Source organism: Stegostoma tigrinum, chromosome 8, assembly GCF_030684315.1.
Source record: "Stegostoma tigrinum isolate sSteTig4 chromosome 8, sSteTig4.hap1, whole genome shotgun sequence".
NCBI lineage: Eukaryota > Metazoa > Chordata > Chondrichthyes > Orectolobiformes > Stegostomatidae > Stegostoma > Stegostoma tigrinum.
In genome coordinates, this window is record NC_081361.1 from 86,297,057 (window position 1) to 86,310,508 (window position 13,452).

General features: G+C 38.6%; 1 protein-coding gene across 7 annotated transcripts in view; it reads left to right on the plus strand.

Annotated features, from left to right (window-relative positions):
* The window catches only part of evi5a (ecotropic viral integration site 5a), a 250,125-nt gene extending 242,415 nt beyond the window's left edge, over positions 1–7,710 (plus strand). For all 7 annotated transcript variants that reach the window (XM_048539047.2, XM_048539050.2, XM_048539051.2 and 4 more), the window contains one exon: positions 6,107–7,710. In XM_048539047.2, coding sequence (XP_048395004.2) covers positions 6,107–6,445 — 339 coding nt within the window. In that variant the 3' untranslated portion in view covers positions 6,446–7,710. The remainder of the gene's footprint in view (positions 1–6,106) is intronic.
* Positions 7,711–13,452: the final 5,742 nt, after the last annotated feature.

The window sequence follows — 13,452 nt, forward strand, 5'->3', positions numbered from 1 at the left end:
AAAATTTTAAAACTTGCAGCGGCAGAATTTTAATATCAAGTGAAATGTAGTAAACCATCCCTCGTGTAGCATGGGTATTTTGGAGATAGCCAGGTTGTGTATATGTAATGTGAAAGGAATGAAGGGAATTTCTCAACTTCCATAAGTCTAAAAGATAACCGCAAGCTATTCTTTGAAGTGACGAAGGTATGTTTAAGCAGAAAGTTGCTGAAGTATGAGAACTTCAACCAGTTTAGTGTAAACTGAAAAATTCCAGATGGTCTAGAATCTGAACTAATTATTTGTGTACATGGTTGTATTCTCATTCACTGCATTAGGCAGAACAAGCATATTTTATCACCTCTGAATGATGACAACCATAAAATAATTGCATTTGGCATGATAAATCAACACAACATATCAGTGCTCAACTTTGCAACTCAGAAAGGGCCAGTCTTATGTAATGAGGAGAATAATTAATGGACTGGGCATTATTAGTTAGTACTTAGACAAGCTTCACTTAAGGAAATTCTTCTCACTATGTAGGATATTTGCATCAAAAGAAAAGCTAATGCAGAGTTTAAAAAAAAATCTTAAACAGATTAATGGGGAGGAAGTGTGCAATCCTTACTTGGTCTGGCTTACATGTGATTCCAGACCCACAGCAATGTGGTTGACACTTAACTTGGTTAGTTAGGGGCAGCCAGTAAATGCTGACCTAGCCAGCAACACCCACATGCCATGAGCAAACACAAAAAGCTATTTCCACTTAAATGGTAAATTTAGCATGGTGAAACATCCCAAGGTGATAAACAGGGCTAATATTAATGGAAGTACTGTATCACAGAAGGACCTATCAGGATGGATGAAGTAAAGCATAATCAAAGTGGTAAGTTTTGCGGATCATTGTAAGAGAATGCCCCAGTTCACTAGATGTCACATGCCTATCACCTCTGGGCTTTCTGATGTTCACTGGCTCCTGGTTGGCAATTCCTCAATTTTAAAATCTTTTTAAATTCTACTAAATGCTGTAGCTGCCATCCATCCCATAAACGTCCGGAGATCTGAATGTTCATCCAATCCGTTCTTCCTACTCATCCTCAATTTTATCTTTCTAATCTAATGCTATCACAGCAATTCTTTCAGCTCAAACCTCTGAGATGTTGTCTCTAAATTTTTCTCCTGAATTAATAATAGGAAAATACTTAAGTAGGTAGGTAGAAGGGAGATGAAAACCACTAGAAAGAAAGCACAAGGAGCTGCGGAAATAGATGTACGAAAGACTCAGATGGACAGAGTAGGAATTTGAAATTAACTTGACTGTTGAGACCAAATAATAGAAAAAACATTGGTTGCAGTATTATCAAGCAAGAGAGTTATCGAAAAAAAATGAGGCCCATTAAGGATGAACATGTCTATGAACTGGAGATTAACAAAAGAAGTTAACACAAATAATTAAAACCAGAAAGTGCTAAAAACGCTCTTCTTTCTGGCAGCGTATGTTGACAGAGGACGTATTAATGTTTCAGGCAAAATCTGACTACTCGTTACAAAGTAGTGGATGATTATTTCCTGGAAACACTCAAGAAGCAAACCAACCAATATAGGAGGTTCTATGACTAAACTGTTGGTCTGGTGATACTTGCAATAATAGGCAGGCTTAAAGAGTGCAAGAACATGCTAAATCCCCTGTATCCCCAATGGGACAGACATTGAAATCTGTGAAGTACTAACCACCATCATGAAGGGATTCCAGTGGATTGTGAACCAGCCAATGTGCCACCCATTTTCGAGCAAGGTAATAAAATAAACCTCGATAAATTTATTCTTGCATCAGTCATCGATAAAAAAACAAAGGAGCACGTACAAAAATACCTTAGCATGTGACAGGCACCAGTTGGGATAGAATCTGATGATCAAATTGTCTCGACATTATTGTGGAAACAACCTCATATGTTGCCATTTCAGAATTGCAATACAGAGTGTACCTAGGTTACCACAAATCTTGAAGTTTAAAACTACAAAGGTACCGCACAAGCTTAAATTAGCATCTATAGATAAAATTTGAACATTGGTTAGGAATGAGTTAAAGAGAGAACAGCAAGTATTAATTAGGGAGATTATATTAAGGTAGAAGATCTAAATTCTCAATATTTGTCTTCATGAGCACTAGATGGAAAAATTTTGACAGAATCTTTTTTTCAACTATACTAAGAATACTACCTAACAATTCTTTATAATACAAAATTTTATGCATCCTGATTTAGCCAGAGTATGTTCATGGACCTATGACCACTGAGATGCGATCCCTGTTTATGGCTGTAACCATCTTCCAATCTTAAGTGACGGCAGGCTAACAATCACCCTGAACCAGAGTCCGTGTATACTTGACCTATTGCTGTCAAGGCAAGGAACCTGTATTTTTTTGCAACCGCGTAGATCACATTTTTAAGAGTAAGTTGGACACTTCCTTGTTGTATTTCACTGTGAATAGCCCTTGAGATGAGCATGATTTAATCGTGCACAAGCTGTCTGGTAGACCAATTAGCCTGTTGTCATGTATAAAACTGAAGAAAGTCTTGGCGATGTACTGCCCAGATTATCTAATAACCACTTAGTTATTTTCACAGTGTAGAATTTGAGCAATTAAGAGTCTGACGGACAATTCCCTGGAGCTGGAACCTTCAAAATCTCCTTTTAATTCACAGGGTTCAGCCACAGTTATTACTTGAGCACAAAAAGTTAGATAATTAAATACTTAGCCTAAGTCCTGCATAACTATTGACTCCTCCCTACCACTCCCCCAGACTCCTTGCATCCTCAGCACCCTTAGTTGAAAAGCCCTTTGCATCAATGGCCATAGCGCCAAAGCCATCCCCCCCCACCCCCAGAAAAAACCTGGAATGCAACAAGCCCTTGCCTGGACATCTAACACCACCCCCCATCCCTGTCTTGCTTTCACACACCCATTTCTCCCCTACCCCCCTGACCCCAACCACCAAGCTAACAAATGACATACCTAGCTTCGGGGACCTGAAACAGTAGCCCTGTGTCTCTTCCTGCATGCTGACCTGCTACCTACCCCAAGACCACACAACTAAGATGAAAATTAACATCAAAAGAACACATTCTTGGTGCCATTCTCAGCCTTGCATTGTCCATTACTTGTAAAACTCCTGCTCAAAATTAACTCCAGGTTTGTCTCTCATTTGTAAGCTACCACGCATCTCGATGAAAATAAGCACAAAGTTAATATTACGCTCCTCAGCTACACTGCTCCTTTTAACAATATATTTCTATTTCCACATTCATATCTTGTATTTATTGATTTGTACATGGTGTCCAATGCAGTTGCAACCATCTCCAATACAAATTTACCTATGCCCATCTAGCAGAGCTTCCAAGTTTTGAATTTTATTAACCTTAGGATTTGTTATGTTGTTGAGGAAAAAAATGCAGACTTAACATAAACTGCTATTCAGGCACAGAGTAATATTAACCAACAGGGTGGTGGAAGCAGAGACCATGAATAATCTTAAAAGGAAAATAGATGCCCCTTTGAGGAAAATAAACTTAGGTAAAGCAGTTGATTGGTACTGATTAGATTGCTGCCCAGGCAACCAGCATGGATCCACTGGACTGAAAGACCTCCAGTGGTATTATAATCCTATGACATTAGTAAGCCAGTACCAGAGGTGATGGGAACTGCAGATGCTGGAGAATCCAAGATAACAAAGTGTGAAGCTGGATGAACACAGCAGGCCAAGCAGCATCTCAGGAGCACAAAAGCTTTTGTGCCCCTGAGATGCTGCTTGGCCTGCTGTGTTCATCCAGCTTCACACTTTGTTATCTAGTAAACCAGTACCACACCACTTTAGCTGTAAACTGTAAAGTAATTACTGTGAGTGGAAGTCACATTTTGTGCTCCAAGGAACTAGCTGGATCATAAAGAATAATTTAAACTTTGTTTTAAACAGAAGTATTGGCTTTCTGGTAGCATTAAGCATTAATTCTGCGCATGTGTAAAAGTGAAAATGTTCCATTTTCCTTCACTAGAGCTTGAAATATAACTTGGACCAGTATTTTAAATCAGCCTTTATTAATACTAGCAGCTGGAAAATAATGAGGCACCTCCTATCCATTTAAGATGATGATGGGTATTTTTAAAGTGATAAGTGCTGTACTGTTCTGTAGCAAGTAAATGACCAAACAGATTCTGGTACATGTAAATTTGGAAACGTGTTGACAAGTAAAATCTCATTTTCTGCACAAATCAGAATTTATCAGGATGCTGTGTAGCTACAGTGCTTGAGAAATGTATTTTCATTCTCTAAATGACGCTGGGTGTCCTTAGCCAGTAAGAACAATTTGGCATTGCCAACTTTTCCAATAATTCCTGCTGGAAGGGAACTTTTGTGCTCTTCCTATGAGATTGGCTCCAAATTCAGGAAGGATGGACCTGATGAATGAGTAATATGTCAGCAAACCATATCGGCCCATGTAGAAAATGGTCACCTTGAGTTCTGTCTATGAAAGGATATTCCAACGGGTTGCACTGTTTCCTAAAAAGAAGGGCTAAGCAGAGAAAGTTTGAACAACATCAAGTATCAGTCAAACGGCCTGCTAATGAAACTATGTGAATTAAAAGTAAGCTTGATCAAGCTGTCAAAATATCACCCACACTCCTGCCAGTGCCCATTGAATCATTTCCCAGCAAAAAAATCAACACCTCCAAGCATGGAGAGGAGGAATTTGAATAAAAAATCCACATGCCTTATTTATTAATATTAGCTCTTATTGAGAGCTTGAAATTCACCCATTTTGAATCTTTAATGCTGTGGTGTGGATAGTGTCATCTCTTCTAAATTGCTGTCTTTTTACTCCCTCCTTCCACCACATGCATAACGGACTGGGGCAGTCTCCTTCAGGTGAGTAATTGACTGTGTATGTCCCAGGCCATTCTAACTGGTACAATTCATACCGCATTTATTTGTATGAGTAAGATTTCCACTTAGAACAATACAGTCATTTTCATCACAGTGTTTTTAATTATTTGTGCAGATTCAAAATGGTTGTATACATATCCCTTATGGATTTTTTTTTGGACAACTGGTTACAATAACCAAACGTTGTAGCATGCGTACTTTGTAAAGGCTAAAAACAGAACTAACACCATTCCTATGTTTATATTTCTTTGGTTATCCTGGCACGTTTGAGTTTCCATGCATTTCATATGCTGAGTTAAACTAATATATTATATTTCTTCTTTTTTCCAAATAAATCCCTATTAATCCTGCCTGGAGGTTGAATTTACTGCTCATTCTTCCCCTTCTAATATTTTCTTGTTGAACTAAGATCTTTATATTTTGTAATAACTAGATCGGTTACTGAACAAATTGTGAAATTTTGTGTGCATTTGTTCTGAAAATTCCTGCTGTAGGTCTATGCTTTTATTCCATCTAACCAATCATTTTATTGTTTTCATCGGACAATTCAATATTGTTTGTTGTAAGACTGGAGTTGTTAATGATAGAAGAATAATTATTTCAGAAGTAAGTACGGATCAATTGAGAAAAGGAACAAAACTGGAAATGTGGGGTGGCAGGTTGAGAGGGAGCCAATAATAATTTTTGATTTACTCAGTTCAGATGAAGAGGCTGTTCCCGAGATGATACCCCTGTATCTGTAGCACTTCTGAACTGGGTTCTTTAAACATCTCTGAAGGTGGGCTTTTTCTTTCATTTTGATAGGCTGATATTGCTGATAGTAAAAGCAAGCTTTGGTCGTCACGTATATAATGTGTACACATATTTACCACATAAGGGAAGGGCCACTGGATTTTGAAGCTCTTTTTAATCCAATGTGTCAGTCAGTTAAATCAGAGGTATGGTTTATTTGCATTTGACTGAAGCACTCAGAATAGAATCACTGATTGCATTACTTGGTCAGTGTCCAGAACATTGAATGTTGGAGTAGGGAGGAAACTTTGTCTGAGGAAATTGACTGCTGGCTAAAGCATACTTTAGTGGATGAGTTGTAGATCTGTTCCAGATTTTATTTTTTAAATACTACAAATAGTAAATGTTCAAGATTGTAGCAAAATAACAATGATTTTCTGTTTCAACAGATCATGTGCCTAAAAGGACAGAGGGGCTTCTCAGGCCCACACACTTTTGATAGGATCCATATTGTGAACCACATAGCAGATGATGATTCATTCCACTCCTCTGATGAAGATCTAATTACTGATTCCATGAGGGTTCGTGATCTGCGGGGTGTTCCTCACCATTTTCACCACCTCAGCAGAAATGCACAAACGGAAACTAATGATAAGGACAGTGAGGACAGTACTGACAGTGATAATGAGGATGGAACAATAGACCCTGGTCTCGATAACCAGATTAGTAACCAAAACGTCTGCACAGTGAGTCAGAAACAGGTAGAATCGTTCTCCACGACCGTGTGACCATCATTATAAACACAGGCTTTCTGGTTCATGTCAAAGACCAGGTGAGATCCAATCATTCAGACTTGAATGCAGCTTTCAGTCTGGCCTGCTGATAAAAATAAAGGACTAAAGTGAGGAATTATATAGGCATCTGCCATTGAAATGCTGGCAATGATGTACTGAATTTCATTATGGATCTTTTTGGGGGGAGGGTGCGTGGTCACATTACCTGTTCTTTTGTCTGCCTTAACCTTTGCCAAACCTTTCAAATATAATTGTTGTCACCACACGCTAGTATGGAAAAGAGCGTGTGAAACAGACAGGAGATAAGATGTTGGCAGTATTATATACAGTATCTCCTTTCTTAAAACTTGAAATGCACACTTTCTAATTTATTTAGAATGGGAGAATTTTTTTTCCTTTTTGCTTGATACTTCAGTCAGAGGAATTGAAAACCCTTGGGACATTGGTTGCCTATAAAAAGATGCATCATCTTGTGCAATATTGTATTTTATGCTAATGAGAACAAATTTTACTTGATTCGTTTCTGTCATAAACATGATGGTCTTAACGGAAGATTAACTAAATGCATTAGTGCCTTCAAGGCACATTTTGGTCAGTAATATGTCAGCTGATGGTTTTAATTGGGCATCACAGTGCAAAGAATATGTGCAATTGGAACATATTTTTAAAAAGAAAACAGCTCATGGACTTGCTTGGATCCCAGCACAAAAACTTGTATCTTACAGGAAGATACTTTTAAAAGTATAAAATAAAATCAGATGCTAAGATTTCTGTTTATAGATCTTTATATGATTTTGCCCTTTTAATTTGTGTTTTCATTTGAGGTGTTTGATAACAAATAGTAATGTATCTGTGGTATGTGTTACAGCAATATCTAATTTTGTGTTACTTTGTTATGATGGAGAAATGTAGTTAAGCTTTAATATAAATACCTTTTAAATGTTAATTGGGAATGCATTGCATTTCTTTCATTGTAACAACAGGCCACTTGAAAAAAATTTGGGAAATTCAACATGGTCATGTGCTGGTTACCTTAGTAAATACCATTCAAGGAAAGGCAAAAACACTATAAAGAAACTGTTATGCAGAGGTGAAGGAATCTCCTCAACATATTCTTGGTAAATGTGCGTTAGCTCTGCTTGGCAGTTGTTAACACTAGCTTTTTCACTTCACTAATGAGAATGCTTGTATAAACACTCAGTGTTTCTCTTTTAACTTTAAATTATAACAAGATCACAAATAAACTTTTCATGATTTTAAAGGGATAATATTGTTCCTCATTATTTACCTTGGTTTCTCATTGATGAAGTAACAGAATCTTAAACTAAAAGACAAAATGATGTTTTGACACACAGTTCTATATTTTAAGATAAGCATTTACTCATCCTTCAAATTAATTGTTTTTGTTGCAATTTTCAGTACAAAATGGCACTTGCAAGAGCAAATAATAATTTCAAAATATCTGAGGATGATTTGTTGCACTGTTTAAATTTGTCTTTTGTGTACCTAGCTAATCTTCTTAATTTAGTATTACTGTATAAACAAAGGAGTAAAATCGTTAGGTTTAAAAACAAGTTAGTGTGGATGCTAGTAATTGGGAAGTAAAACACAAGCTGCTGAAAATACTCATAACTAGCAGCTTAACATTATTTCTCTGCATTACCCCTGATGTTTTTAGTATGTAGAAATCTATTGATCTCAGTTTTCAAAATAATTAGGAACAGAACTTCCACAGTCCTCTCTGGCAGAGAGTTCCAAAGATTTGACACCCTCTGAGTGAATGAATGCCTCCTCATCTCTGTCCTAATTGGCTTGTTGCTTATCCTGGTATTGTTCTAGAGCCTCCAGCCAGGGGAGGCATCCTTCCTGCATCCACTCTGTCAATCCCTGTAGGGATAGTATGTATTTTTGAATGAGATTATCTCTCATTCTTTAAATTCCAGAGTATATGAGCCTATCTATTTAACATTTCTCAAAGTCCTCAACTGCTACTCACGTACAAGCCCTTCATTTCTGGGATTATTCTTGTCGATCTACTCTGAAACTCCTCCAATGCCAGCATAACCTTCCTTAGATATGGGGCCCTAAACTGTTCACAATATTCCAAATGCAGTGTAACCAGAGCATTACACAGACTCAGCAGTATATCTCTGCCCTTGTACTCTCGCCCTCGATATGAATGCTGACATTGCATTTGTCTTCCTAACTGCCAACTGGACCTGCATGTTAACCTGAAGAGAGTCCTGAACTAGGACTCCTAAATCCTTTTTGTGTTTCTCCATTTAGAAACTAGTCTGCACTCTATTCCTCCTGTGCATTGCCTCACACTTGCCCACATTGTGTTTCATCAGCCACTTCTTTGCTGACTCTACTAGCCTGTGCAAATCCTTCTGAACACGACCTGTCACCTTTGTGTAATCAGAAAACTTAGCACCGATGCCTTCAGTTTCTTCATCCAGATCGCTAATGTGTTTTGTAAGTAACTGTGGCCCAACACTGATCCTTGCAGAACTTCACTTGAATACATTCTGAAAAAGACCATTTGTCCCCACTCTCTGCCTTCTCCCAGTCAGCCAATCTGTTCATGCCAGGACTTTGCTCCTAATATCATCATATCTTAGGGAAGGCAACCCAGAACTGCACGTAACACTCTAAATGTCATTTTGCCAAGACACTATATAATTACAGAAAAACATCGTTATTCTTACATTCAAATCCTCTTGTCAAAAAGGCTTTGTATTTCATATACCTTAATTGCCTGCATGTTAACATTCAGCGACTCTAGAGCAAGAACATCCAAGATCCAACAGGCCTTTCACTGTTTGGAAAACATGCTAAGTTAGCTTTACCTACCAAAATGAATAACCTCAAACCTGTCTTCACATCGTACTTCATTTGCTAAATTATTTTCTGACTCATGTAGCCTTTCCAAATCCCCTTATTTGCATCCTCCTCACAGTTCTTACTTTCACCAAGTTTTGAGTCACCTATGAACTTGGAAATCATTATTAAAGATAGTAAATAGCTTAAGCTTGTTGTGGCACTCCCATTAGTCACAACTTGCCAACCTGAAAATGACTCAAACTCCTACTCTGTTTTCTCTGAGTTAGCTAGTTCTCAATCCATGTGAAACGTTCCCCACCATTTTCCAACCCCCTCTCAATTCTCTGTGCTGTAATTTTGCTTACCTATTTGTAGGATCTAATCAAAAACCTTCTGAAAACCAAAATCTGTGACATCCACTAATTTCCCCTCATCTACTACATACTCAGAAAGCTCCCCACATGTTTATGAAACATGGTTCCCTTACATAAGTCCATGTTGACTGCAAATTCTGGTATTTTTCAGAGAGTCTTGTTAACATACCCTTTCTCCCTATTACTAATGTTAGGCCAAGAGATCTGTTGTTCCCTGTTTGTTATTTGTTTCTTAAATTGTGAAATTGTATTTGCCATATTCCAGTTTTCAAGGATCTTTCCAAAGTCTAGAGTTTTGAAAGATGACATCAACGCATCTACTATTATTAGAGCCACTTCTTTCAATATTCCCTTTCTCAGTCCTATTCTTGATCCTCCTTTGCAGAAGGCTGAAATTCTCCCAATCCTTTGACAACTTTGTCGGCATCTTGCTTTGATTTTCCTTTATTCATTAACGGGATGAGTGTGTTGCTGGCGAAGCAGCATTTATTGCCCAGAGGGCAGTTTAGAGTCAACCACATTGCTGTGGGTTTGAAGTCACATTTAGACCATACCAGGTAAGGATGGCAGTTTTCTTCTCTAAAGGACCGTAGTGAACTAGAAGGGTTTTTCCAGCAATCGGCAATGGATTCACCATTGCAAATTTGCCTTTTATACTTCCAGCAAGATGGCGGCCGAGTACAGTATTCCGCCCAGAGCTCCTTTGCTCCGCCTGCTCTTTTTCATTTTTTCTGTTTTTAGCAGTCCCAGGGCAGCACAAGGGGAAGCGAGCACTGGTGCAATGCAACTTACCTTGGTGCAGCTGAGTGCTGGTGCGGAGCAGACTTAACGCTGGAGTGGAGTGGAGCGGTTGTTGGATTGGTGTGGGAGGGGGTCAGACCACATGCTGAGCTGTTGCTATTTGAAATTCTTTACCAGACTGTAGTGACAATCTTTTAACAACGTTGTAATTATCTTATTTCTAATGTTTTATTGACACTTAGGCGTTGCTACTACTTTTTCTTTAATTCCTCTTTTATCTCCAAGGTTTCGGCACTTGTACCTAAGACGGCCCCATTGAAGGCGACCAACTAAACCTTTCAAATGCTTCTTCATTTAAGTCTAATATCTAATACTAAGGCATTGTGCAAGTGAAATTTGCTTAAGGAAAAAAAGCAACAAGCCAAAAAGAATTACATAGTTCCTACAGCACAGAAACAGGCCATCATCTCCAATAATCCATGCCGGAGTTTACTCTCCACTTTAGACTTCTCCTATCTCTCCTTATCTAATTATGTCAGCATGCCTCTATTCCTTTCTTCATGTGATTATTCAACTTCCCTTTAGATGGATCCATTCTTGTGGGAGGAAAACAGAATAATCTCTCTGGAAAGTTACTGGATGCTCTTCACCACATTGGAACAGTCATATCTGTTTTCTTCGTGTGATAAGTTGATATGGATGTAGAAACAAAATTCTTCATTATAATAATTCAAAACATTGTCATGTATGTCATTGTGTTTATTAAAATGATTAATGTTTTGGTTGGCAGAATCACAATTATTAGTGTGTAGAAGGAGGCAATTCAGCCCACCATGTCTGTGCTGCCTCTTCAAATAAGCATTTCACTTCGAAATTTAGAACACTCCCAATACCATCTTTCCAGTGACTCCTGCATCTGCCTTGTTTTCCTATTTTAGTGTGATGCATGTGTAGTTTGGAAGTATTCTAGAGACTACTACTTTGAGGTCCTAGATAACAAAGTGTAGGGCTGAAAAAGCTTTTCTGATGAAGGGTCTAGGCCCAAACCGTCAGCTTTTGTGCTCCTAAGATGCTGCTTAGCTTGCTGTGTTCATCCAGCCCCACACTTTGTTATCTTGGATTCTCCAGCAACTGCAGTTCCCATTATCTCTGATACTTTGAGGTCCTGGTTGTTTTCTGCTTGGGTCCCTAAATTCAGTTGCAGAATTTGCTGACCCCATTCTCCCTTGGATTTTCTATGAAGCTGTCCCTCATGCTGTTTCTTAAAGCTACTTTCCCTGTTCTCCTTCACACTGTTTATAAAGCTACTGTCAGAACAGAGTCATGGGATTAGGTCTATTTCTTTGCGTGCAGGACACAATGATGAAATCTTCCCTTTTAAAACCTTCACTCTAAGAAGAGCAACCCTGTTTCTTGAATATTGTTGAAAGGAGAGAAATGTTGCCAAAGATTTTCATCTTCCACTCCTCAGGACAAATGCAAGAATGCCTAATTTCAAATGATCACAACAATTTTTATTATAGGAGAAAAAAGGACTGATTAATTTGCAGATCAATTCCAATTGGCTGCAGTATTCAATGGAGAATGAGTCAGGAACCCATGTACCTCCTAAATTCTCAGGCAAGATGCAAACCTTGAACACATTCCTTTTGTTTGCAGAGAGCAATAACTGCTTTTGAATATTTGTCACTTCTAGCAAGTGTAAACTCAATTGTTTAGTGTAATTTTTGATTTATCCATTCATGGGATTTGTGTGCTGCTATCTATTGTTTATCCTCACTTGTCTTGGTGAACACGGTGGGGAGCTGCCTTCTTAAATCAGTATAGTCTTTGGGAGCAGGGATGCCACAGTACTGTTAGGAAGGCAATTCCAGGATTTTGGTCCAGCGCTGGTGAAGGAATGGCGATATAGCTCCAAATCAGGATGTTGTGCAACTTGAAGGGGAGCTTACAAGTTGTGGTGTTCACATGCGTCAGCTACCCTTGCTTTATACTTTGCAGATGCTGGACAGGCAATGGGGCAACAAGTGATATTGAACATTGTGCAATAATCAAGAACATCTCCACTTCTGACCTAATGATGGAGGAAAGGTCATTCATGAAGCACCTAAAGATGACTGGGCTAAGACTCTACGCTGAGGAACTCTTGCAGAGATGTACTTGTACTGAGATGTCCAACATCCAACAAATATAACCATCTACTTTTGTACTAGGTATGACTAGAGAATTTTCCCCGATTCCCATTGACTCTCATTTTGCTCAGCCTCCTTGAAGCCGTAATGTTGCCTTGGAGTCAAGGGAAGTCACTCTCAGCTCACCTCAGGTGTTCAGCTCTTTTGTTCGTGTTTGGATCAAAACTGTACTAAGGTTAGCCACAGCTAGAGGACTCTGCTGGGACTCAGCCTGTGGACTCAATAAATAAGCAGATTATTTCCTTGCAAATACCACTTGATAGTCTTGATCTTGAGCCAGACCAGAGAACATGGCAGATTTCATAAAGTCTCCATCACCTCCCCCAAGGCAACAAGATCCCTGTGCTCCTCCAATTCTGGCCTCTTGACTACCCCTCATTTTAACTAGAGGTTGCCATGCCTAAGCTCTGGGTTATTCCTACTCACCCCTATCCTATCCCAAACCCCTCTACGTCTCTCTTCTCTTTTAGGATAATCCTTTAAACCTATTGCTTTGACCAAGCTTTTGGTCATCTGTCCAAATATTTCTGTAACAAACACACAAAATATTGGAGAAGCTCAACAGGTCTAACAGCATCTGTGGAGAGAAACAGAGTTAACGTTTCAAGCATGGCATGACTCTTCTTCGGAAAAATTTCTCAATGCGGTTTGGTGTTAACTTTTGTTCGTTAATACTCTTGTGAAACGCCACACATCTCAGGGTTTGGGTTTAAAGCCTTCGTTTTCTCACTACTAACATTTTTGGAAGATTTCAATGCACTTTGTATTGTATAATTTGATTGGTAAGTGTTAAATATTTCTTTACTTGTCATTATTTCAGCTCATTCTTAATGCAGACTGGGGTCTCAGCTCTTAAATTTCTTATGTGGCT